At 32.3% G+C, this 27320-nt stretch overlaps 1 protein-coding gene across 2 annotated transcripts in view; it reads left to right on the top strand.

The window, feature by feature from the left end:
- Positions 1-27320, top strand: part of Efr (ER GDP-fucose transporter) — a 32005-nt gene that overhangs the window by 2000 nt on the left and 2685 nt on the right. For both annotated transcript variants that reach the window (XM_080162400.1, XM_080162399.1), the window contains exons 3-12: positions 1386-1474; positions 2357-2446; positions 5268-5378; positions 6030-6134; positions 6476-6567; positions 9193-9265; positions 9805-9893; positions 20218-20299; positions 20984-21063; positions 21564-21630. In XM_080162400.1, coding sequence (XP_080018526.1) covers positions 1386-1474; positions 2357-2446; positions 5268-5378; positions 6030-6134; positions 6476-6567; positions 9193-9265; positions 9805-9893; positions 20218-20299; positions 20984-21063; positions 21564-21630 — 878 coding nt within the window. The remainder of the gene's footprint in view (positions 1-1385; positions 1475-2356; positions 2447-5267; positions 5379-6029; positions 6135-6475; positions 6568-9192; positions 9266-9804; positions 9894-20217; positions 20300-20983; positions 21064-21563; positions 21631-27320) is intronic.

Below are 27320 nucleotides of genomic sequence, written 5' to 3'. Positions count from 1 at the left end.
TGAAGAGTAAGAGGTTAACTTATAAAACAAAATATGCTTCTTTTTAATTGTTATTCACATATTTGAAGAAAAAACATACATATTTTGTCTCATAAGCTGACATCTAACTATTTAAAAAATTTTTTTTTCTTTTTTACCTGTAGAGAGACCACCTGGAGGCCTGGAGCTCCGGAACCTGGAGGCCTATCCAAAAAATCTTAAATCTGGGGGAAATTCATCATATAAGAATGATTTTATCTCTATTAACCTATCCTCTCAGTTCAAAGATAAAGCCTATACACCAGGTTTACGCAAATGTGTCAGAACTTCCCCCCCACCCTTGTTGTGAATATTAAATTCAGACTTTATTATTAAAGGACGCCTGCAAGAAATAACACGCTTTAACTGCTGGAAGACTGCCACAAGAAGACCCAATACCCCACATTTAAAGCCTTCAGCTTCAATAACAAATAAGTTCTAGGCATTTCAAAATAGCATTTTATGTACAATGGAATTTTTGAAAGATTTCCAATGCTCATAAAAGAAAAATCAATATTAAATTACGTCGTCTAGACACAAAATTATAACCTTATCTTTGTCAGAAACTTAGATTTCCTGTAACTGAATACATTTTTACAATAAAAACACCACATTTTATAGTCAAAATCTATGAAAAAAATTCGATTTAAATTGCATTTTTAAACGAAAATCATAGCGGAAACAAAGGGGTAAACTAATACAAGCTTAGCTGTGATTGGTTGTTAAGCTGATTCAGCCTTCTGATTGGCTACAGTACATTTGATACAACGCAAGTAAAACTTAATTTTTTTTAATGATTTTGACTATAAATTGGGCATTTTTATTTTAAAAATATAATTAGTTACTGGAAACCTAAATTTATGACAAAAATAAGCTTATAATTTTGTTTCTAGGCCACGTAGTTTAATTTCAAAGTTTTCAACATGAGCATTGCAATTCTTTCAAAATTTTCATTGTACATAAAATGTCATTTCAAAATGCCTAGAACTTTTTTGTTATAGAAGCTGAAGGCTTCAAATTTGGGGTATTTGGTCTACTTGTGGCAGTCTTTCAGCAGTTTAAGCGTGGTATTTCTTGCAGGCTTCCTTTAAATTTGTGTTAAAAGGAATATTTTTAATATTAATTTTATCATGGTTTTCATATTACATTTACACAGATCTTATGTTTAACTTTGAGAAATTAATATTAATTTTTAACTAAACTAGGTTGAACTTGTTAATATCACACAGTGTTTTCGCAAATAATAATAATAATAATAAAAAATAAGAATAGTTTACGTGTTAAATATTACAATATTTTAAAGTTGGTGTAGAAGTTTCTGCCATAATTTTGCTACTATTGTGCTTAATCTTTCTTGTTTTGTTAAGCAATGTTGTCTTCCTTGAGTTGTTAGTAACCGAAGCGCCTGGTATTGGTAATCTTGTCACTTTTCTACAGTTTTTAGTTATAGCAACAGGTATAATAATTTTTTATTTCATCACAAGGAGGAAGGTGACATTGGGCTGTTTATTACACTATTCCCCATATTTTTAAAATAATGCTTTCTTATTGGTTGGATTGACATTTTTGGGGACTTTTATTACATTATGATTAGTTGTACATCTAGTTATCGCCCATTGTCTTATCTTTTTATATCACTAGGAGTCCCTTCTTCTGGCTTAGAATCGACATGACCGACTTTTTATGCAAATAAAACTTGATCCTAACCACGAATAATTCTAGAAAATCAATAACTTCTTTACCTCTAAAAAAGCAAAGAATTTAACCAGGCCTTTTGTTTGTATATCAATATATCCACATCTTGGAAACATCTAAATAAATCAGTCTGTCTAGAATTATACATATGCACATGCAGGAAAGATCTTCTACTGCGCTCTATATCTGAATATGAATATATTATTATTATTGAATTTATCTATCCTTCTACAAACTTACCTATCCATCTTTCTCACATAAAATAAATCTACCTATTTATTTTATAGGATTTTTTATTAATAAGGGAGGAGTTGTTTGTGCTTGTATTGTGTAAAATCCGTGAGTTAGCTTTATCGAAAACGATTATAAAGTCTAAGTGTTTCTAAATATTGACAAAATGCCTAGTATAATTAAACGCATATTTAATAGCACTTAGACTTAGTAATCGCTTTCAATAAGCTAACTTACGGATTTTACACAATACAAGCACAAATTACTCCTCCCTATATATTTATCAGCCATACTTCCACCTAAGTTTAACTAGAGCAATTTATACTTTACTACTCAACATAGTCTATCCATCTATTACCTCTATATACACAATATCGTCTATCATCATTATTATTATTAATCTATATTTTAGAGGGTTTCTTATTTACAATGGATATGGGTCGAACAACCCCTAAAGTTCCTTTCACTGCCTGGTTGAAACTTGTTGTAATGTATTTTCTGGGTAAGCATGAAAAAAAATATTTCAATTTAATTTTTGAATATCAAAGTCACAGTTAACATACTGGTACCCAAAGTTTTATGAAAAATGAGCTTAAAAACTTTTGGGACTATCAAATCTTTATTGGTGGATAGGAACTAGTAGTGTTCCAGTGTCCCAACTTTCTTACCAGTAATTGAGATCTACAGCTTTTTGGGGTTACAAAATTGTTTCGCCCTTTGTCCTTTCCCTAGATCTAAAAAAAACATCTTCTTCATTGTTTGAGACACTCAGTCTTACTCGGGTAAGGGAGGGGACATTTTCTATTCATTACACTAGTCTCCAAAGAATTAGTGTAATTTTTCTTATTCGATGTCTTACAGTAGGGTAACGCGGGGTAAATGCGGTAGGGGGGTCTAATTCCGGTCACTCGACTAACTTTTTTAAAACCGTTTTTTAACGGTGTTCTAAACGTTTGCGAGAGATCTTCAGAAAAGCAAAGTTGTAGTTTATTGCCTATACTTTCATTTCTTACTACAGCAAACAGATCACTCCTTCTATGATTTTTTTGCCCTCAAAAAGTTGCAAAAAATTTGCAAAAAAAAAATTTCAAAATAGGCCATGTTCAACCTAAAATTGTGAAAAAATGGTAAGTCCTATTGACCCGCGGGTTTTTGTAAAATGAAAGATATGGCATTGATTTATCGTTTGCAATTGGAGGCGTTGTTCTAACTTGATTTTTTCATAATTTTTTTTTCGTCTCAAAAATATGGTCTATTCCGGTCACTTTTTTTACTTTTTTTTTATTACTGTATTTATAAAGGGGGGAGGCGGATGTGCCACTTTTTGAAACCAAAAGTAAAACGTGCATGATCTAAGCCCATAAAAGAGTTACAGCTCTAAAATTTGGCACAACAGTTGCTTTTGTGGAGAACAATATGGATCTGTGAAGAAAAGGCGGCGGAACCGCCACTCCCGCCGATAACCGCCAAATTTTTTTTGCCTTTTCTTGCTATAATAGATAATTTTCAATCATCTGAGATAAACTTTTTTTTACACTTGTAAGATTTTACACTTTTTTTTACATTTTTTTAATATTGATATGACAAGTGTCACGTGAAAATATAAGGGATATTTTTATGAGAAAAAAAGTTTATCTCAGATGATTGAGAACTGTCTAATTTGATGAGAAAAAAAAACAAAAAAAAATTCGGCGGGGGGGTGGTTCCGCCGCCGTTTCTTCACAGTTCCATAATGTTCTCCACAAAAGCAATTGCTGTGCCGAATTTTAGAGCTGTAACTCTTTTATGGACTGAGATCATGCACGTTTTACTTTTGGTTTCAAAAAGTGGCACATCCGCCTCCCCCTTTTATAATACCCTAACTTTTTTTTCAGGTGATCTGGAAGCATGAACAACCTCAATGCATGACAAAGGCTTTAACCTTCCCTTGCCTGTTGTTAGATGTACATTATTAGTCATTTTACTGCTTGTATTATGTCATGTTTTGTTGCCTAAGCTTTTCAAATTGTAAAGACATTTAAAATTTTTCAGACACATTTTTATAGTAATGGGAAGAGTATATCACCCAAAGGAACGCCTTAAATATTTGCCTGAAGATGTATCAGCTGCATTGGCTCATGTAAGAAGGGGTATGTCTAATAGAAAGACCGCTAGAAGATTTTAAATTCCATATGAAACTCTTACATCTTTTTCGTATAAGAGGGTGTTCGCGATTTTTGCGCGGTTTGGATTTTTTATGTCAAATCGGCTAGGATTAAGCTAGAAAGGTGTTTAAGGTGTCTATAGAAAGCTCTTTGCATGTCCTAACAAAAACTCCCCAGGATATGGGTTCTATCTCCAAGATTTAGAGTACATATTAAAAATTTTGCATTTTCAAAATTCCTGTTGCATAAAATGTGTTGAAATATTAGAGTTAGACCCCATATCATTTCGAGTTAATTGTCAGGCATGTAATTTTGCATCTTTAGACACCTTAACCACCCTTGTAGGTCAATCCTAGCCAATTTGAGACAAGAAAAATTGTATCAAAAACTGCTGTCAAAACTGGCAGGATTTTTAAAATTAAAATTTTTTTTGGAAAAAATCACTTTTTTCAAGAAATTCCAAGACCTGCGAATCAGAAATTGCCTCTAATTTATGTATAAAGCTTAAAAAAACCTAATCATATAATAAAAAGTATGATTTTTTTTTAAAAGTTTGCATGAAAAAAATTGATGTTTTTTTTTGCGATTTTACCGACTTTTTTAAAATGGGGAAAATGTTGTCAAAAAATTGTCTGATCTGCATGCGACTAGTACTGTTAGAAAGCTAATGACCTCAGCTTTCTACTCATAGTTTAAAATTTAAAAAAAAAATACTTTAAGGGGGTGTTCCACCCCCCCAAAGTCAACTGACCGAAATAGCCCCACCGGTGGGGCTATTCCGGTATAGGCCAACCGCCGCCCTTTAAACCGATTTTTGACCGACTTCTAGTTGCGAGATCTTAATGGGACCAAGACAGGCTTCTTCGTTATTGCCATATCGTTCATTTGCACTCTTAAAAACCGGAAAAAGTTTTTGGGAAGTATGTTTTTTTTTAAGTTGAAGAAAAAAATTGACCGGAATTACCCCGCGTTACCCTAACAGCCTTGGGGACTTTTATTGAATTTTTTTTGGTTGGTTCATTGTACAAACGTTTTAACTAATAATTTGTTATCTTCAGAAGTAGTAATTTTGTTTATCATCATTGGGTTTAAACATCAATTTTTCGGCCATGGTCTTATCTTTTTAAATCCTTGGTATACTAGAAAGTTTCTAAAATTTAATTACATTTTCTTTTGCAGTGAGTGTGGTGAACAACTATGCCTTAAACTTCCACATACCTATGCCACTACACATGATTTTTAGAGCTGGATCTTTATTGGCTAATATGATCATGGGAGTCGTTCTATTAGGTAAATAAGTGATAAAGATGTATAGTTTTAGAAATATTATGTATTTAAAAGTTCAGGAAATAAATGAATACATAGATACATAAACAATTATAACCTGGATAGATGTACCTAATATCCCCTTAGAATTTTTTTTTTCAATTTTGAAAATTTGAGTACCCTCCCCCTTCCTCCCCCCCCCCCCCCACCACAGAGAACTCTGGCCGCAGCACTCGGCTCCCTAGCCTGCCTAGCTGCAGCGCTCGGCCCCCTTGCCTGCCTAGCCGCAGCGCTCGGCCCCCTTGCCTGCCTAGCCGCAGCGCTCGGCTCCCTAGCCTATAACCTAACCTAAAATAGTTGCTCTTTGTCGGGGGGGATTTAGGACTTTATATCTCCTAAGAGAAAAATCTCGCCCCCCCCCTTATACAAAAAAAAAGAAAGTGGAGGGTGGGGGGGGGGTGTGGCTTACTAACCTTCTCCCTTTCCCCCAAATGCCTTTATGGCGGCGCTAGAAATACACTTGGACATATGGAAATAAAATTTTTTTTATGGATATTAGATATTTACGGACAGATTTTTAAAATTGATTTGTATATTCAAAAAGAAGTCTAAAATATATAGGTAGAATAGTTAGTCTAATAAACAGAATGAAAAATTAATAAAATTAACATTTAGGTAAAGAATACACACCTGCAAAGTATTTATCAGTAATGATGATTTCTATTGGTATCGCAACTTGTACAATTATGTCAGCTCAAACAAACCAAATCAAAGATTCAGGTAGTAATTTTCTTTCCACCATAGCCTCGGTAAAATTAATATCCGCTGGCTTTTAACTGGTTCTAAGTCGTATTGAAAATATTATTTATTTTATTATAGACAATTTTTGGCCCCTTTCGGATACAAAACAAGAATTAATCTTATAATCTTTATTTTTAACCGCGGAAAGCTGTTTATAATACGGTGCGATGAATAACTATTATAAGTATTACAGCTACCTTTCAACTAGGTAAGATTGTCAAGAGTGGATAAATCTAATTTATCTATGAATCATTGCATATGCTTTTAATGTTGTTTAAAAAGTAAAAGTTGACTATTTACAAAAAATGTTTTATATTTAGAAGGAGCAGAAACTGATAATTTCTGGTTATCCATCGGTATTGGACTTCTTACCTTTGCCCTCTTCATGTCAGCCAGGATGGGAATTTATCAGGTACAATAAACATTAGGGGATTTTTTTTCCCGGCTTTTTTTGAAATTCAAGTAGTGCCGTTGCAATTATTATGCCTTTTGGTGAAAAAACACTTGTGTAAAAATTTTAACCATTTTGGACAAGTATTATGCCCAGTAATTTCACTTTGAAATTTTGACGCCCCCCTTATGGGGGTCAAAAAATCATTGCATCAGAACTATGGCTTCATGGTGCTCCCTGAATAGGTCTTGAGGAGTAGAATCAGGAATTTTTGAAATTTTCAAAATATCTCGTTCCTAGACTGAGAAAAGTTCAAAAAACCCTAAAAAACGCCATTTTTGAAAATTGGCCAATTTTTATAGGTTTTTTGAACTTTTCTCAGGCTAGGAACGAGATATTTTCAAAATTTCAAAAATTCCTGATTCTACTCCTCAAGACCTATTCAGGGAGCACCATGAAGCCATAGTTCTGATGCAATGATTTTTTGACCCCCATAAGGGGGGCGTCAAAATTTCAAAGTGAAATTACTGGGCATAATACTTGTCCAAAATGGTTAAAATTTTTACACAAGTGTTTTTTCACCAAAAGGCATAATAATTGCAACGGCACTACTTGAATTTCAAAAAAAGCCGGGAAAAAAAAATCCCCTAATAAACATGGTTCCCTCACAGAAAACGAAAAATTAATTGTAGAGCAAATGTTCAATGGTGACAAAAAAGAGAAAGAATGACATAAAAAAGTTGATTTAAAATTCGAAACCTTCATGAAAAATGTGTCTTTTGTTGCATGTATATTGGATACTCTTTGTAAAGGGCTATCTACACAAAAATCAGCAAAATATTATTTTAAAAAATAGCCATGAAACTGATTTAAGCCATAGCGTTACGGACTGTCGGGCAGACAAAATGAGTACAGAGTAGCTTTGCTACTAGAAAAGATGTTAAGAGAGAAAATCAATGTCGAAACATATTCCATCGAGATATTTTAGAAGCGAGTAGACACAAAGATTAAGAACTAAAACATGTAGATTTTTTCTTCAAAGAACTGGAAATTAATTAACTTCTTTCTTATATAATCTCAACTCTAATTATATTTTGGCTTACATTGTTATTTACTTTTCTTTACAAGTTTAATGAGTTTCCGTAAGTTTATCAGGGTAAAGGGATATGGAATTTAAATTCGAGGTAATATGAATGTCGATGTTTTCGAGTCTTGATTTCGCTGTGTCATACTAAGGACGTTAATGATTTTATCTACTGTTGCAATTTATCCATAAATAGGCCCAACTAAATGGGTACCAATAATAATAATTCAAGATCAAAGTCGTACAATCATAGAGTTGGTTGTCTATTGGGTATTACGTAAATTAATACTCAAGACTTATGTCTCAAATCAGATTGGTACCTACGAGTTACTCGAGAAAGATGAGAAGAGAAGCTTGTATTGTTTTATTCATTGAGTTGCATCTCTTTGTCCTTTAAAATTTCAGTGGTAAGGCTACAAAGCAATTTTCTACTTTTCCCAACGAAGAAATAGAGTTTTGACCAGCCATTTTGGCTCTTTCTTTTATACCTTTTGTGATGTTAATATTTATGTGAACAATGATGACAACAATGATTAGTAAAGTACCAAAAAATTGTTGTTGGACAAAGAGACAAAGTGAGTTATAGAACAGATATTCAGTGTCATAATATTAATTATAAAAAATCAAATAATTATTGCATAAACTTTGTGTTAGTTTTTTTTGTAGCATTCCATTAACCTGAAATAAAGTCTTAATGAAAATTTGCCTCACTAAAATTAGTTTGCCCCACTAAAATCAGTGAGGCTCGCTAAAAATTTAGAGAGGATAATTTTGCCTCACTAAAATTTTAGTGGGGCAAACTGATTTTATTGAGGCAAAAATTTTTTAAAGAATTCACCTCTGGTATGGGGAATCTTTACAAAAAAAGACTTAGCTGTCTTTCCTAAAAATAGCAGTTTTATGCCTAATCGATTTTTTAGACGGGCATTTCGAATCATTGAGTAAAAATTGGACCAGCCTAAACTTTAAAATATTGCTGGAGACAAATTCGTTCTACTTTTCCGAGACTTGTTTTAAGACTAGAGGTGACAGAAACTATTTCTAACTTTCAACTTGTCTTCACTACCTAGATAATTTCTAGGATATTTCTAAACTTTCAATTTGAATTATTGATCTTTAAGTTAGACTAGGGGATAAGATAATAGGCGATAAATAGATGTACACTCCAAATTGTGACAAACAAAATCATCCCTTCTTGTTTGTAAAATATCAAGATGAATTAAAAAGTCCAAAAAGTTTCTAAGTCATTAAATGAGAGAACGTGTTCAGTAAACTTTGGGGATCAACATAATCCTTATACAAGATTAACAGGATATGTTTTTGTGTGAGTTTGTCTGTACTGAAGGATCTTCCTAACCGCTGAACCTATTCATCTTCTCATTGGTCCTAGAAAGATTTATAACTATTTTGGGGAGGGTACCCAACATGACCCACAAATTTTTTTATTTTTAAAACTAAAATAAAAATATAGGGATAGAATTCATCCCCACGATACCTCAAGTGCCTCTAGGGCCTCTTGAATGTTATTGAAATATGTATAAACTAATATTTAACTATTTTAGGAAGTTATATACAAAGAACATGGAAAGCATCCTAAAGAAGCCATGTTTTTCCTACACGCCTTGCCATTGCCAGGTATTCATACTTAGCTGTTTCAAGTACAAATCTCCATCTTTTACAATTATCAATTCCAAATAGGAGCGGGGACTTTCTATAAATCATGCGTCCTTTATCATTTTATTTCGTTAATTTGTTTTCTTGGGAATAGTCCCTTTCGTGGCAAAGTCCTTTATGGGGTTAGGCAATTGGCCCCGCAGGGTTAGAGCCTCCCGCAGGGGCTAGAAATAGGAGAAAAGCTACTGTGAAAAATACGAAGAATCGCCCCTTAAGGTGCGTTGCCACGAAGGGACTATACCCGTTTTCTTTCCTTAGAGCAGGTATGGATGAAATTCTGCCTTGGGTAGCTGGCGTATATTAACAGGGAAGATGGGTTTTATTGTCCCTTCACTCTCTGGTATGTTTGCTCGTTGTCCTTTTCAGTAATTTATTCTAATATTATTTCTTGGCGTCTCAATTGTAGCAAGTTTAAAAGGAACCACAAAATTGATTAAACTGGATATATTTTTGACAAAGTATTGCTAAAAAATCAACATAATTGTTTTTGTTTATTACAGGATTTTTACTTCTGGCACCAGATATTTATAATCATCTAGTCATCTCATTAAATTCTTCACCATTGACAATCCCATTACTAAATATACAGGTTAGTTATCAATTATATTTTACATTGTTTTGCGACAGTTGTTTTAGGAGATTGTTCGATGTCTACATAAAGATTTGAAGATTTGTTTACCTCTTGAGCCTTACTAGATACTTAGGTTCTAACAGGGAACTTAGATAAAAAGAATTTACTTTGTTGAACTTTTCATACAGCATCTATTTTTTTTAGAAGTTTTAATCATCCCTTTATCCCCTAACTATGTTTGTACGTAAGTCCTTGCCTTTATCTATGGAGGAAAGTGTAGAAGTATTAGGTCTTTCTGTGGTAGATAAAAGAAAATAAATTTCCTGGTCTGTTTACTTTCAACTCTTAATCATGGAGCTGCAGGGAAATAGGGATATGTTGATTGAATAATATTAATATAATAGCGGATATGCAGCTTTTCGTCTTGGAACATTTTTTTGTATTGGCCATTTCTCTTTGGAGAGATGTGTTATTCTTCCGCAAAATAGTTTCAAACCCATCTGGGGCCTATAAGACAGTTAAAGGACACTGTAAAGGATAACCATATCGGTTCAGAGGTTAGTAAGATCCTTCGGTATGCATCAACAGATCAGGGTTGGCATATCGGGCACTTTTTTCGATAACGGGCCGCCCGATTGCCCAAACGGGTTTTGGGCACCCTTTTGGGCAAATGTCGTAAAAAGGTTATAAAATAGCCTAAAACCATACAGAGACGTATTATTAGAAGTAAAATAGCCTATAACCATCTCAGGACCTATAAAATCTCCACTGGAAAGGAGAACCATATCAGTTCAGCGGTTAGCGAAATCCTTCCCTAGATACAAAAAAGCTTACTAATTTATATAAAAGTTAATATCACCCAAAAAATAGCCCCCCCCCCCCTCCTCTTTTTTCACCCCCTCCCCTTTTTTTCACTCCCTAAAACGGGAGGGGCCCAAATCTGCCTAAAAGGATCGATAAAGGGCGGCCCAAAAACGCCCGCCCGATATGCCAACCCTGCAACAGATGGAAATCCTGTTATCTTTAAATGATGTGAGTTTGAATGTTCATTTTTGTTAATTTGAAAGCTTAATAATTAACATAATCGTTTTTGTGTTCTATGTAACAGCAACATAAATACATAACAGTATTTACAAAAAAAAGTAACATAATGCTAAATTAGGATAGAAGCATCTAATTTCGTTCTGTCAAGTAATCAGTGTTGCAAAAACTTGTTAAATAACGAGACAAAAAGTAGATTTAGTAATATGTTTTGATTATTTTTTGGTCAATATTTGCCAGGTTCTGTTCAATAAACAAGAATAACTCACTAAACACGATATTCGTTTCATTCGTAAAGGGTTAGTTGTATGAAGTGAATTTAACAAGTTTGATTGCAACCATAAGTTACAAGGATACCATCTTTATAATTTTGAATTACAATAAATAACAATCAATTAGGCACCTCCAAAATAGTCATCATGCTGTTTTTGTGAAAACAGGACAGCCATTTATGTTGAATTTATCAAAAAAAAATATGATTTTGAAGTCTTGATATTTTAAAAACTACCTGGTAAGAAAATTGAAATTCTTTTAAATATAATATGTCCTTTAGATGTATTTTAAACTAATGAACAGAAAAAGAAATGCAGTTCACTAAATTCAAGTTTAAATACACTTCGTGCAACTACCCACTTTAAGTTTTATTAACTTAATAGATTAATTTGTGATGAATTTGATAATATGTAGCTTATATTTTTGGATTTTTAAGATAAGATTATATATAATAATATCTCATTGCAGAAGTATGTATTTTCGGAAAGACTTAAGTACAGAGTAGCTTCGCTCATGAAAACTATTAACATAAGAAACTAATATCACTACAGTTTTTAAAGTTTCCCTTAAATTGCCTTGCTGAGCACAAATAAACGCTCCCCTTCCCCTTACTTTTTAAAATAAATAAAAAATAAGGGTAGGAGGTAGTTTATTACAGGGTTGGCAGGAAAATTACAGGGCAGATTAAACCACATGGTTTTTTCCGGTTGTACCACCAACAAAAATCCACAGCAAAAGTCCACCTAGAAAAAAATGCTGTTTTCGCCTCCAAAAAGGCCCTAAATTACTACTTTTTCTTAAGAAACTTCTTGTTTTTTCTTAAAATGCCTGTACACTCAGCATTAAAACATTAGAATTTACAACAAAAAAGACTTAATTTTAGAAAGCAACATTTTTATTTGAAAATGTATTTAGGTATGAGAGAGGCAATATTGCCTCTCTCATACCGTTCAATACGTTGAAATTTACGGAGATTATTTTTTTTAAATAACTTTTTTTTAAAAGTCCGGACTTTTCCTGGATTAAACCAATAAAATCCGGACTTTTGCTTGTCCGCGGATTAAACCTACAAAAATCCCGAATTTTGCCAACCCTAGTTTATTAGTATATTATAGTCAGGACAACGCAGGTATAGGCCTGGCAGGGGATAGGCGTAGGATTAAATCCCTTCCCCCTTAATTTTTTATTTTTTTTTTCCAAAAAGAATAATGGGGGTGGGTTTAATGCTAGACAGGTACTTTGTGGGAATTGCCCATTTTTCTTAGAATCAAATAATTGATGTAAGAAAAAGGATCAAAACATATTCTATGTTTCTCTTTAAAGTTTTTTTCTTGGAAGAAAGCTTATTGTTTTTACAATTTCCAATATTCAGGGCGACCACTGCATACTATATATACTATTTATACTATATAGGATGAATTTGGATACTATATTATACTATATGACCAAAATTTACTATATATACTATATATTATAACCTTTACTTGACCAAAATCTACTATATATACTATATAATATTACATTTATATAACAAAAAACTAATATTGTCAGTTTTGTGACAACGCCTCTTAGGGAGCGTTTTGTCTTATTTTCACAGTAGGTTTTCTCCTATTTCTAGCCCCTGCGGGGGGCTCAAAAGATACTGTGATACGACTAAAATGCATAAAGATGACAAAAATCCTTTAAAATATATTTTTGTTTGTGATTATGATATAAATATCAGTTATTTTTCATAGAGTTAACTTAAGGGTGAGGGGTAAGTTTTACCACTTTCGCTTACTCAGTGATTATTAGGCTAGGTATTAATGTGAGACTATATGGTATTTGGGACAAAAATTTACTTTTGGGTAGTACTTCACTTATATTCAATATTTTTTTGGGTAAGTTTGTTCAGGTAGGAAAAAGGTGGTTTCTGGACAGGTAAAAAAATTGTAAAATTTAGAGATCAACTTATTAAACAAAATATGCATCTTTCAGGATGTTATTAACATATCTGAAGAAAAAAATTAAAATTGGCCTCTAAGTTCTGGTCCTGCAGGCCACTAAGTCAACTCTGGACTGGTAAAAATTCAAATTTTTTTGTTTGATGAGTTAGAGGTCAACCTATAAAACAGAATATGCATCTTTTTGGATGTTATTAACATATCTGAAAAAAATTGAAAATTAGCCCTTAGGGTCAAGCCCTGCAGGCCTCCAGGTCCATTCTGGACAAGTAAACAATCAAATTTCTTATTTTAAGAGTTAGAGGTCAACTTATAAAACAGAATATGTATTTGTTTTGGATCTATTAACATATCTGTAGAAAATATATAAATCGGCCTCCTAGTTCAGGTCCTGCAGGCCTTTAGGTCCACTCTGAACAGGTAAACAATCAAATTTCTTATATGAAGAGTTAGAGGTCTATTTATATAACATAATATGCATTTATTTGGATAATATTAACATATCAGGATTCAAGTTCAGGTTCATTCAGGACAGGTAAAAGACTCAAATTTTTTATTTGAAGAGTTCAAGTTCAGGCCTCCAGGTTTTCTCTGGACAGAGTCTACATGGAAGCCTGCAGCACCTTGACCTGGAGGTCAAGGGGGGGGGGGGAGTTCTGACACATTTGCGTAAACCTGGTATATAGGCTTTATCTTTGGACTGAGAGGATAGGTTATTAAAGATAAAATCATTCTTATATGATGAAATTTCCCAAGTTTTAAGATTTTTTGGATAGGCCTCCAGGATCCGGAGCTCCAGGCCTCCAGGTGGTCTCTGTACAGGTACAAATGTAAAAAAAAATTTTTTAAGAGTTAGAGGTCAACTTATAAAACAAAATATGCTTTTTTTAATGTTATTCACATATTTGAAGAAAAAAAACATGCAATTTTTCTTTCATATGCTGACCTCTAACTCTACAGAGACCACCTGGAGGCCTGGAGCTCCGAAACCTGGAGGCCTATCCAAAAAATCTTAAAACTTGGGAAAATTCATCATATAAGAATGATTTCATCTTTAATAACCTATCCTCTCAGTCCAAAGATAAAGCCAAAATACCAGGTTTACGCAAATGTGTCAGAACTCCCCCCCCCCCCTTGTATTTTATCTTCAGATATGTAAATAACATCTAAAAAGATGCTTATGGTGTTTTATAAACTAACCTCTAACTACATAAATAAGAAATTTTTATTTTTTCCTGTCCAGAGTCCACCTGGAGGCCTGCAGCATCAAACCTGGAGGTCGATTGTCATTTTTTCTTTAAACATATAAATAGCATCTATAGAAATGCTTATGTTGTTTAATATACCTCTAACTCCTTAAATTTAAAATTTTTATTTTATTCATGTCCAGAGTCCACCTGGAGGCCTGCAGCTCCTAAACCTGAAGGCCAATTTTATTTTTTATTTCAAATATATAAAGAACATCCAAATATAAGCTCATTTTGTTTAATAAATATACCATTAACTGTTCAATTAGGGAAGTTTTATTTTTACCTGTCCAGAGTCTGCAGGAGCAGAACTTAGAGGTCGATTTTAATTTTTTTCTTCAGTTATGTTAATAACATCCAAAAAGATGCATATTCTTTTTATAAGTTGACCTCTAATTCTTCAAATAAGAAATTTTAATTTTTTACCTGTCCAGAGTGGACATGGAGGCCGATTTTAATTTTTTCTTCAGATATTTTAATAGCATTCAAAAAGATGCATATTCTGTTTTATTAGTTGGCCTCTAACTCTTCAAATAAAAAATATCTATAACCTGTCCAGAGTGGACCTGGAGGCCTGCAAGACAAGAACTTGGAGGACTATTTTAATTTTTTCTTCATTTATGTTAATAACATCCAAAAAGATGCATAGTTTGTTTTATAAGTTGATCTCTAACTCTTCAAACAGAAATCTAAATTTGTTTACCTTTCCAGCACCTGAACCTGAGACCTTTCCAAAAAATGATTTAATATATGTGAAATACTAACCAAAAGTAAACTTTTATCCTAAATAACCTATAATCTCACATTGATACCTTGCCTAATAATCACAGAGTAAGCCCCTTATATATGAAATTGCTTTGATAACAGCTATGCTTTAAGTTATTATTGATGATGTATATTGTATATACTATGTATTACTAAAGTCCGATACTATATCATACTATATGAGTTTTAAAAAATATACTATATATACTATATGGATTAAAAAAATATACTATAAAAATACTATATTTATTTGGTTTCGGAGTGGTCGCCCTGAATATTGATTTGAATTGAAAGGTTTTTTTTAGATTTGTATAATTTTGAAATCCTCAAACAGTAGTTTCAGGAATCCGGAAATTTGAAATTGTGAAAAAAGGATATCTAAAAATATATGCATATTGTTTAACAAAAGTTTGAAAACTTATTAAATTTTTAAAGAGCCAGTATAGAAACAAATGTCATGTGACACTTTATGAAACTTTACATGTTTGTCATCTTTCACTTAATTAATTTTCAGTCATTTTTATGGTCTTTTAAGTCTTACATGAAAGGCACAAGTTTCCTCAGACTAATCTTGTTAGACGTTTGTTTTGATTTATTTAATGAGATTAACGTTTATAAGGGTTTAAAGTATTTTGTTTTTCTGTAAGGTAAGAGTTTTTTTTTTGGGATGAAATTAAGCTTATAAAACAAACTTGATGAAAGAGTAAGATTGAAAAAGATCATTGAACACAAAAAAAAACTTAAATTTACCCACAATAAAATTTATATTAAGATGTTCTTTTAGTTTTCACCATGATAAATAATTTAAGTGCATCTCGTACAAAATATAAACTCTTCAAAAATCAAAATTGCATTATAATGGTAAAATCCCCGAATCATAAGTGGACCATATTACTCCCCACCCCACTCCATTTAAAGCATTAACAAGAAAGTGGTGAAAGAAGAAAATGAGACAATTGAAGATAAATTGATTTTTTAGAAACTTATACTTTGGAAGCAACCAATCCGAATTCAATAAAGTTACCCAAAGTTAGGTTTTTTTAACAACAGCCAAGAAAAGGTGGTTACAAATCTTTGGGCACAAGTGTTATTTACAAACCAAAGTCCCCTTTTCCCACTCCCTGTATTGCTATTATATTTCTCTGATTGATACAGATGGTTGCAGATGAAACTAATATTTTTCTTTTCAAGCCAGGGTTCCCAACTATTAAAAGTAACACTCTTGTTACGTGAAATTTATTAAATTCTGTGTACGATTAAGTAGTTTAATATAAGATGAAAAACAAAAGTGTACTTAAATCCATCACAGGACCAAATACAAAAAATAGGCCACAATCAGTTTTGCGGTTTCATGGATCTTTGATTTTATAAAGTAAAAATGTACTTACATGGTGAAATATGATAACAAATAATTTTCTTACTTAAAGTTAGTAACCCTATATTTGTCGCAGTGCAGAGTATACCTACTTATTTTTTATAATAAATATACAAAGTCTAGAAGAACAATTCCTTATTTGGACCAATAGTATCACTCGTATTATGGGATTAAAACATACGTGACTAGATATAAACAAAAATCTTCGTCATATAGAAGATCCCTTCTTAAGATGGACGGATTATTGTTTTTGTACATGTAGGGTAATATGTCGATTTTTTCCTTTCTTTACCTACTATTTTTATATCAAAGTGCAGTACATAAAAAATGCAATTTTTGTTTTTAATTGACAAAAATATTTTTGGACATTAATGAAATACTATTTAACATGCAGTATCATATACAATATCGTTTTATTAAAATTGTTCACAAAAAAAAAGAATTAAGATCAATCGGGGCCAACAAAAAGAAATGGTCCAAAAAAACTTTCTTAAAATAGCCTCCAGGCAAATAGTTTCTAATTTATAGGAAACAAGAGCTCTCCATTACAGGAGTGAGAGAGAGCTGAGGGCAGAAAATGTCCTCAAACTATTTTAAGTTAGAAATAAAATAGTCAAAAAATAATCACGGTAGGTACATGAAGCTTTCTTTAAATGAAGATCTCTTTCAGAGATCTTAATGGACAGACAACCATACGATTTCAAAATAGGATTATAGATTAGCTACAGAAAATGAAAAAAATATTTTTTATTTACATACGAAAAAAAAATATAAATTTTGACAAAACATTTATTTATTCACCACATCTTATGAACGAAAAAAAATGTTCGATTAATATTACTTCAGCATCACAAATAATCTTTTTCTAATTATCTTTAAACATATCAACACAAAGTTACCTTTATTTTGTCTCCTTTTGAAATCCTTTTTTGCAAATGTTGTCGAAATATTATGAATCAGTAAATGTTAATTTTCATAGAAACTTTGAAAATGCTGTCTTTACAAATATTTTAAGATACAAGTTTTTAAGTACTGAGATGGTGTCTTATGTCCTGCTGTATGTTTTCTTATGAATTTTATTACTTAGATACAACAAGGACATCCAAGCTTTTCATTTATTTTTTTTTGGGGGGGGGGAGGGGGTGGCGTATACATATAGGTATACGTTCTCTTTTTAGAATTTCGTCAAAAATTTCGTAGTATTTTATATTCTGAATTTTGACCATATCCCCCCCCCCCCTAATTATGTTAAAGATATTGAAAAAGAACGAAATGGAAATTATAACAGGGAATTCTCCTGTACAATGTTTCTTGAGCTTCTCGTAGGTCCTGGGAAGGGAAAGTTTAGGAGGGAACCACCAACCTCCACAGACAAAACGCCCCCAAGCAGACAATAACCCCCCCCCCCCACACACACACAAAAAAAAATGTTAACCGTTTCATAAAAAAATTAATAAGAAGGGGACAGCTCACCTCCCTCCTCACACGCTAAGTCTCTTAGGTCCGGTAGTAATTAATAAAACAATTGTGGAGGGGGGGGGGGGACTTGGTCAAAATGAAAATTACGGGATAACGCCTAGAATTCTTGTGAAATTACTTCAATACAAAAGAAAATCGCTGATATTGTTTTTTAAAGGTTATCATTTCCAGAAATGTCGATTCCATCAATATTTTCTTATTTTATTCATCACTTGGAATGTACGTCAGCGTTTTTTTTTATAACATTAACATTTAAATATTTGTGTAGGTATAATGATTGTCATGTGTTTATTGTAGTTTTCTTAATCCATCTTTATATCTTTCTTATTGTCTATTTGACGAGTATTCTTAATAAGTAGGTATAGGGATAAAATACGAACATATGATTATTTTCTAAAAGCTTTACATTTTGATAAAAGATGAATAATAATAAAGTTTGTGGGATAAGACTGTAAACGATAAAATGATGTTTTATCCCAATGAGGAGTAAAACGATACCTATTCTGTAAATTAACTAAAAAAAGTTTGACACTTGGTTTGAACTAATCTAATCAAGTTTTTAAGCCAACGAATGAGAGAGTGAGTTTTTTTGCAACTTTGGGTACCAATTAAGTTTAATGTCCCCTTTTTCCTGCGGATAATACTAAAACAAATATTATACCAGCACTTATTAAGTTATTATTACCTATTCCATATTACTATGGAAAGTGTCCTATTTTAATACACCTCTACAGGAACTTAAAGCATGGCATAGGATGGATGCAAATCTTCACATCTTTGTTATTCTAAAAGTAGACTCGACCCCCCCCCCCCCACTCTTTAATCTTCTGAAGATAGTGGAAGATGGCGATCATAACTATTCTCAGATATCTTCAAACTAGTTTACCCCCTCTCTTCCCCCTCTCTTTTTTTCCTTCCCCTTTCAAACCTATAATTCTGGTGTTCATACAAATGCGCCAATTTTTGTTTTATAAAATTTTTTTTGAAAATAACATCTGTTTGGTTTTCCTTTGCAATTAAGCTTTTTTTAGGTACAGGGAAGGTTTTTAACTATTTTGGGAGAGCGTATCTCCACCCTCCCAATTTAAAATCCCCCACAAAATTTTTTTTCTGAATATTTCTTATTAAAACTCAAATTAAAAAGTAGAAGGGCGGTTGAATTATCCCCCTCCCACCTTAAGAACACTTAGAGGCTTCTTGGGGGCGTTCGTTGCCCCTAGTCTTTCTTAAAATAAGAGCTATGTCTTGCATTTTTTTTCAATTAGGTGTTTGATCACGAATTTCATATGGTAAAAATATTTTTCTTATTTAATTGTTATCCTAAAAAGATAAAAGTTATGCTTGAAAATTGTTTTAATAGCTATTATTATATGTTGCATTTTTATATAAACGTGAGAGTTGTGATCACAATTGGCGTAACATTTGTACTCTTTGGCGTCAATGCGTATTTTCAGATATCCATTACTCGCTATCCTTTTAAACCATGTTTTTATTTGAGTGGATACAAAACAGCGAATATCAAAACGGCGAAATTACAAAACAGCGAATGTTACAAAACAGCGAAATTACAAAACAGCGAATGTTACAAAACGGCGAAATTACAAAACAACGAATGTATCAAAACAGAGACTGTTACAAAAATATAACTATGTAGGAATTTTTTCAATTTATTATTCAAACAAAGAGAAAACAAATTATACATTAAATCAATGAACAATTTATGTATCCAAAAACAAAACAAAAAACAAGTGAATTTTAAACAGTGTGATGGTTTCCAAATAGGAACTCTTTCATGTTTGCTCTCTTGTAATTCTTAAGGGACAACTTCAACATATCCAGCCTTTCTGTCCACCTGCCCTTCCTAAATGAGTTAGGATTGGTGGCATGCCCAATGAAAAACTGAGTAGATTGAGTGGTTCGATATTTTCTATTTAAAAAATAAAATAAAAAATTTTGTAAGAGATATCCTTGGTCCTTTTTTTGTAGAAGATTTCCTTGGTCCTTCTTATTATTTTTTTTTGTTTTTTGAGAATTTCACTTTTTTTTATCATCTTTTGGGGCTAAGCCTCTAGAGGCTAGGGGCGAAGCCACTAGTTATATATAAAGTATATTAATTTTCGCTTGTTTTTCGCCGTTTTGTAATTTCGCCTTTTTGTAACATTCGCTGTTTTGTATCCGCTCCTTTTTATTGACATAAAAATTGTACCTTTTATATTTAGATACCATGTATGATAGTGTACCTACTTGGAAATGTGATAACTCAGTATATTTGTATATCAGCTGTTTTTGTATTAACTACAGGTTAGACACATTTTATAAGTTATCCATAATACAAAGTAGAACGATGTTTGTCTGTGTCTGTCTGTCTGTCTTACTGTCTGTCTGAAGCTTAAGATCTCAGTGACCATCGAAACGATTGGGCTTTACTCTTCAGGGAATATATCTACTGGTCATGTAATTGTTTAAGCTTTTTTCTTAGGGGTGGGAGACCCCCAACCTTCCCCAAAAAGAAAAATACCCTCTTTTTGTTTATTTTGAAAAGTAAAAAAAGGGGAAAGTCAACTGTTCCCCCTCTTCAAAAAAATCCCACACCCCAATAAAAAAAGAGGCTAGGGGCGAAGCCGTTAGTACAAATATAAGTTAAACAAAAATATCTCTATAAAGATTGAAACTACTTATGGATAAGTATGGGCTCTTCACTTATCTTTAAAATTCAATATGATTCGCTTACCTAACTATTAAGTCAATGAATTTGAAGAATATGATTTACAATTCATTGTTCCCCCCCTTCTCACTGTGTCATAACTGAAGACGTTAAAAATTTTACAGGCTCATGGTTTGTGAAGTGCGCAACATCAATATAAAAAGTAGAGGGAATTCTATGGATCAAAAAGGTTGCAATCCTTTAATATGTATGAATTATACAGTTAGGAATTTGTGAAAATAATGTTGATTTTTATTGTGATATTCTATGTATTTTTTTAGAATGTGCTAGTTTGACAGTAACGCTAGTTGTTACTCTTAGAAAATTTCTTTCCCTCCTCTTTTCAATCTGGTATTTTCAGGTAACTTATGTATAGTAGTTATTTAAAAGTAACCTACCGTTAGAAATAGCACCAAGGTCTCTAGGGGCGTAATCGTAATTATAAAGAATGCATTTGAATGTCTGCTTTTTTAATGTTGGGATCTTTGTTTTCCATAAAGGGCTTGTAAAATGTAAATGAGTTATTCGGAGATCCCGTAAAACTCGGTGTTTTATAATTTGCATAGCGTTTAACGTTAATATACGGATAAAATGATATCAAATAATAGTAAATTACAGTATTTTTACCGTGTAAGTTTAGAATCTGATTCTTATTTCAATTGACCTTTCTTATACCTATTCAGAGGAAGCTACTTTTTTATTTTCAGCTTTCTACGATATACATTTATGTAGTTATTTTTACGGAATTTAAATGGTTATCAGTATGTCTGTACATTAAAGTTTTTATTTTTCAATCTATCAAAGTTTTAAATAACAACCACACTCTTAATGAATTACAGCTGTTTATTTTATAATTTTTAGAATCCTTTCACTGCCCTGCATTGGATCGGTACTGTTCTAGTTTTTAGTGGAACTATGCTTTTCTCAGGAAACAAAAACATAAAATAAAAAAATATTTAATGTTTAATCAGCTAAAAATTATGATATAAACATTCAGCAATACCAAAGGGGTAGTTTCACGAAATTCATTTGAACTTAATTTAGTAAACCGCATATTTATATGGAAAATATTTGAAAGAATTTCAATTTTCTACCACGTAGTTTTGAAAATATCAAGACTTAAAAATCGTCTTTTTGTGATACCTATACCTATGCAATTAAAAAAGACGATTTTCAAGTCTTGATATTTTAAAAACTCCGTGGTAGAAAATAAATTTTTTAAAAAAAATATGCCATATAAATGTAGTTTAACTAATTAACCAGGAAAAAATATGCGGTTCACTAAGTTAAGTTCAAATGCCTTTCGTGTAACTACCCCTTTCATAAATAAAAAATATGTAAGGTTTAATCAGCTAAAAATTACCTATGAAAAACATTCAGCAATACCAAATTTCGTACTAAAACTTCATTTAAACGGGTAGAGAATAGCAAAAATAAAAGAATAAACCCATAGCCAATCTATTATAAGCTTCCCAAAATTTGCCCAATCTCGATATAGTTGTTACAAGTCAAAACAGCTTGAAACTTTAACATAAGAGGATAGAAGATTAGATTAAATTTCGTCGATATTATCTTTTGACTTCTGTTAAGTTTTTTTTCATCCAAATCTGGGTTTTATAGCTAATTTTTCATAGAAGTTGTCACTTTATTATAAAATTGAAATTTTATGTAACAAATAATGCTAAAAATAACAGTACAATATTAATTAGTTTATATCTGACGCTACACTGACTACAATGTAATTAAAGACAGACAAACCTATAATTTAATATTTGATCGTGTCAACTTCTTGATTATGGATGACGTTTTTATATTAGCTTCATTCAAAATAACCTTTAGTGGTCGCATATTATATTATATATAAGAATGGCATTATTCCAGATTTTGTCATTATCGGAAGGCACCACCATCAAGGGCTTGGGCTAATGGGTGTTTATCCCAGCTGTCCCATATCCCCCCCTCGCCCCCCCCCCCCCCATCCCTACAAAAAAAGCTTGGGCATCCTTGATCATCCTTTAACATTAAACAGCATGGCCAATTTGGTAGTGTGTTAATTGTAGAACAAGGCAGGTAGGAAGGGAGGGGACAATGGATCAAAAATTCACATTTCTGACAGTCTTGGACTTTGGGTACCAGAACACATGCAACACAAAGCAGACCACTCTTACTGATCTAACCAATATAAATACTAGCAGACTATCTGAAAAAATATTCAAATTATTTTGTATTTTGAACAAAATAGTTTTCTTCTAAGAATGGGTGGGATAAACAAGAAATTATACTGTGATACTTCTGTAACTAACCATTCTAATCAACCCCTTGTCAAATATGAAAACAAACCTCATTTATGGTATTATTTTGTCAAAAACTGCCAGTACTAAGGTCATTCCTTTTATAATAAAATACAGACTATTCACAGGAAAATAAGACAGGATAACCTAATGTTAAATACTTTTCTTTTAGTGTTTAATAAGGGGGGGGGAAGTTCTGACACATTTGCGTAAACGGTGAGTATAGGCTTTATCTTTGGACTGAGAGGATAGGTTATTAGGGATAAAATCATTCTTATATGATGAATTTCCCCCAGATTTAAGATTTTTTGGATAGGCCTCCAGGTTCCGGAGCTCCAGGCCTCCAGGTGGTCTCTGTACAGGTAAAAATGAAAAATAAATTTTTTTTTTTAAAGTTACAGGTCAACTTATAAAACAAAATATGCATCTTTTTTAATATTATTCACATATTTGAAGATAAAATATGCATATTTTGTTTTATAAGTTGATTTTTAACTTTAAAAAAAAATTTTTTTTTTCATTTTTACCTGTACAGAGACCACCTGGAGGCCTGGAGCTCCAGAACCTGGAGGCCTATCCAAAAAATCTTAAATCTGGGGGAAATTTATCATATAAGAATGATTTTATCCCTAATAACCTATCCTCTCAGTCCAAAGATAAAGCCTATACTCACCGTTTACGCAAATGTGTCAGAACTTCCCCCCCCCCCCCCTTTCTTATTATACAAATCTAATACCTAAAGATTGCTTTATCTAAATTTTTAGAATTTTCCAGATATATCTGGTTTTGAAGATATTGAGTTAGAACTCTAAAATTCAATTAATTTTCATTGTCCCTTCCCTTACTCCCTGAGAACAAGGTTTTATAAACTTTGAAGGCAAGAATATATTAGAGTTCCCTTCCTCCCTGGTTAAAAGTAGTCAGCAGTATTTAAATATAAATATAAAAATTTATGTCTACAAACATAAAATATTCAACATTATTTCTCAGTCGAGCTCTATCTGGTGGTTTATCACTTCCACAAAATCTATTACATCAAGTCTTTAGAACTGAAAATTAATAATACAGTGCAAACTACCCCTTCTCTTAATCTTTCAAATAATCAACCCCAAACCCTGGTCTGTTTAGCTATTGTGAAACATTTTGCTGATATGAAAATTTGCAGAAACGACTGTACACAGCTATATATCTTTTTAACCTGCTATTCATGGCATTTAATATCTTTTTGAACAGTTATACTGCCATTTGAGAACATAATGATATGTCTTTTAAGAATATAAATAGGTAGTCATGTTTTATAAGTAACCATCATATACAAGCAAATGCTTTTAAATACCTACCACATAAAGAATTAAATTTTTTTATCAAATGCTTTCATTCTTGGATAAAATTAGCAAGGTACAATTTTAAAAATACATTTAAGTTATAAGAGACATATCAAAGCTTATTGGAACAGGTCGACTTTGTGGTGGTTGGAACAATCAGAATAATGCATACGAATTAATCTTCTAGCTAAGACTTAGGGATGTAATGGCGCACTTTCACTAACTGAGCGTTTTCTGCACATTATTAAATCTTGTTTTAATTTGGTTGATAAGCTATAAATCCTTCTAAAACAATTTTTTATCAAATTACTAGGTATCTTTGTACAGGCCATATTTATGTATTATTTTATACATTGTTGGGGGTTTTAGGCTTACTTCCTGATACCTCCCTCCCTTTTCTATGGCTGATTGCTAGGGGCGAAGCAACACAGCTTCTACCAATAACGAAATTAATTCGGAAAAAATCACGAAACCTATACGTGTTTTTCAGCTGTCGTTGGGGGGCAACACATCGTAAAATTGACGAACTCTCCATTTGCCCCCCAAATATTATTTTAGATTTATATCGCTTGTTGGTTATACCTTATTCCTGGAAGCAACAAGTACTAACATAGACGTTATATTTATTTCTGACAGGATCCCAATTATTTCTACTTTTTTTCTTTTCTTTGATACTAATTAAATCAATTTCTTTAATTCTTTGCTGACATATGCTATGCATATTTCATGTGAATAGAAAAAACATTTAGAAGTCTTTTATAAGTATATTAACAGCACAATATTAGATCCATAAAGGCTGAAAATTTACTGTTAATACGCTACATTAGAATTTAAAACCAAATCCAATTTACATAAAAATTTTGCAAATTTTTATGTAATTATTCATTTAGCCTCAAATAATTTCTCTTCAAAAAATACAAAGTTGTACAATTTCCTTGGACTAGCACCTCCCCCCCCCCCCCCCCTCCACAAGGTGTAAAGACTCTTGGCAATTTTCAATGTCATTGGTGTAGCTTTAAACTTAAAAGAAAACTTTTCTAGAAACTTTAAATTTTGAAAAAGAATTTAAAATCTAGAGATAAAGACGGAAAAGAAGCTTAGAAATTGTGATGTAATTTATTTAATGACAAAAAGAAGATTAAGTGAGATAAGCATATTCATGGAACTTAGAAATCATGAGTTTCCAGATGGTTAGATGAAGTTGTAGTTATATGTAGATAGATGAATGGATAGATAACCAAACTAATGTAAAGACAGACATCCTGGCTAACAAAAAAGACTAGTAAGAAATCCTTATATTAAAGTAACATGATCTTGGTGTTTGTGTTTCTGTACCAAGCGTGGTTGTACTATTAAGCATTTTTTTTTCGATAACTAGCCGCCCAATTGCCCAAAAGGGGTTTTGGGCACCGTATTGGGCAAATGTTGTAAAAAGTAGGGATAGCAATCCGTCAAATTTTTGGACCGGGTTCGGATTCTTATTTTTGGCGGATTACGGATTCTATCAATTTTTTTATAGGCTTTTTAAAATTAAAAATAGGGCCTGCTCCCACCTCGTCTTTTTTCATCCCCTCCCCATATTTCACCCCCCAAAACGGGGATGTCCAAATCTGCCCAAAAGGACCTAGAGGCGTAATCGCAATTGTTTCGATAAAATGATAAACAAATTTTGACAATGATTTTGTGAAAAAACGTTACATGAAATTTTAGAATATGACATTTTATTATATTGTGACAAGACTCAAATGTAAAAAGTATTTAATATTTTATACCTTTAAATATGAAGATATTTAAATATTACAAAGACATTGTTTTGACACAAATTGATAGGTATAACATAAAACCATTACAAAATAAAATTTCTAGCCGACGATGACAAAAAATAACTATGTTTTAGTGCTGTCTTTGATCCAATTTGTAGTCTAGTATTTTCTTTACACTTACTTTATTTCTCCCAAACAGACCATGAATATTTGATGCTTTAATTTCATGCTACCAAGATGTGGCGCCTATAGTTGTTATTATATATAGCACAACAGTCGTATTATAGCTTGTGTATACCTGCCAATGCAGTGATATTCTTTGTCTACTGATGTACTTAGGAATCATATTACTCTCAGGGAATGAGTGGATATTGGACTGTCAATTTAACTTGTGGTGGTAACCAATGTTTTAAAAACACGCTGATCAAACACTTTAAACTAGTGGTGTACACTGTACAACCTTTTAAACCAATATTTTGAATTTACAGAAAGAGTACTTAGAATTCGAAATTGATCTGAAATTTTGTATGAGTAATCCTTGGTAGGTCTATTTTCCGTAAATCGAACAAAAAATTTTAAAAAGTAACGGCTAACGGCTCAGCCGTATAGCCGTTTTTTGGCTATTTTTAGGGCAAATCTGCCATAAATTATTTAGGAATCCACTTTTGAAAAACATTTTTAGATTTCTAGTACCAGCAACTAGCGGCTAGAACCGTTTGAAAACGTTTTGGAGCAGCAAAGAGTATTATGTGGAGATAGGTTTCGTGATGATTTGCCTTGAAAATAGTTTAAAAATGGCTAAACGGCTGAGCCGCTAGCCGTTAGCCATTACTTTTCCAACTTTTTGTTCAATTTAGGGAAAATAAACCTACCAATGATTACTCATGCAAAATTTCAGATCAAAATTCGAATTCTAAGTGCCATTTGCTCACCGATTACGAGATGGTTGCATTAACCCTCCTCCCCCCTTTTATTGGGAATGTATATTAATTTATCATCCATTGTCTTATCCCTTAAGAAGTTAAGATCCCTGTGTCTATAATACAAAGTAGCTTGATGTCTGTCTAAAAACAAAAAATCCCCCTCCACCATTTTTTATCACATACAAATTCTATATAGGAGGGTTGACTTCCCCTTACCTCAAAGGGCAAAGCCCCTAGATTAGGGGCGAACCGCTAGTTACTCTTTACTATACCTACTTAAGTTTCTTTACAGCTTATAATACTATGCTAAAATTAA

The sequence above is a fragment of the Acartia tonsa genome, chromosome 5 (genome assembly GCF_053477335.1).
Source record: "Acartia tonsa isolate MP-2025a chromosome 5, ASM5347733v1, whole genome shotgun sequence".
Taxonomy (NCBI): Eukaryota; Metazoa; Arthropoda; class Copepoda; order Calanoida; family Acartiidae; genus Acartia; species Acartia tonsa.
Note: the sequence above shows the minus strand (reverse complement) of the source record. Positions and strands in the feature narration are given on the sequence as shown.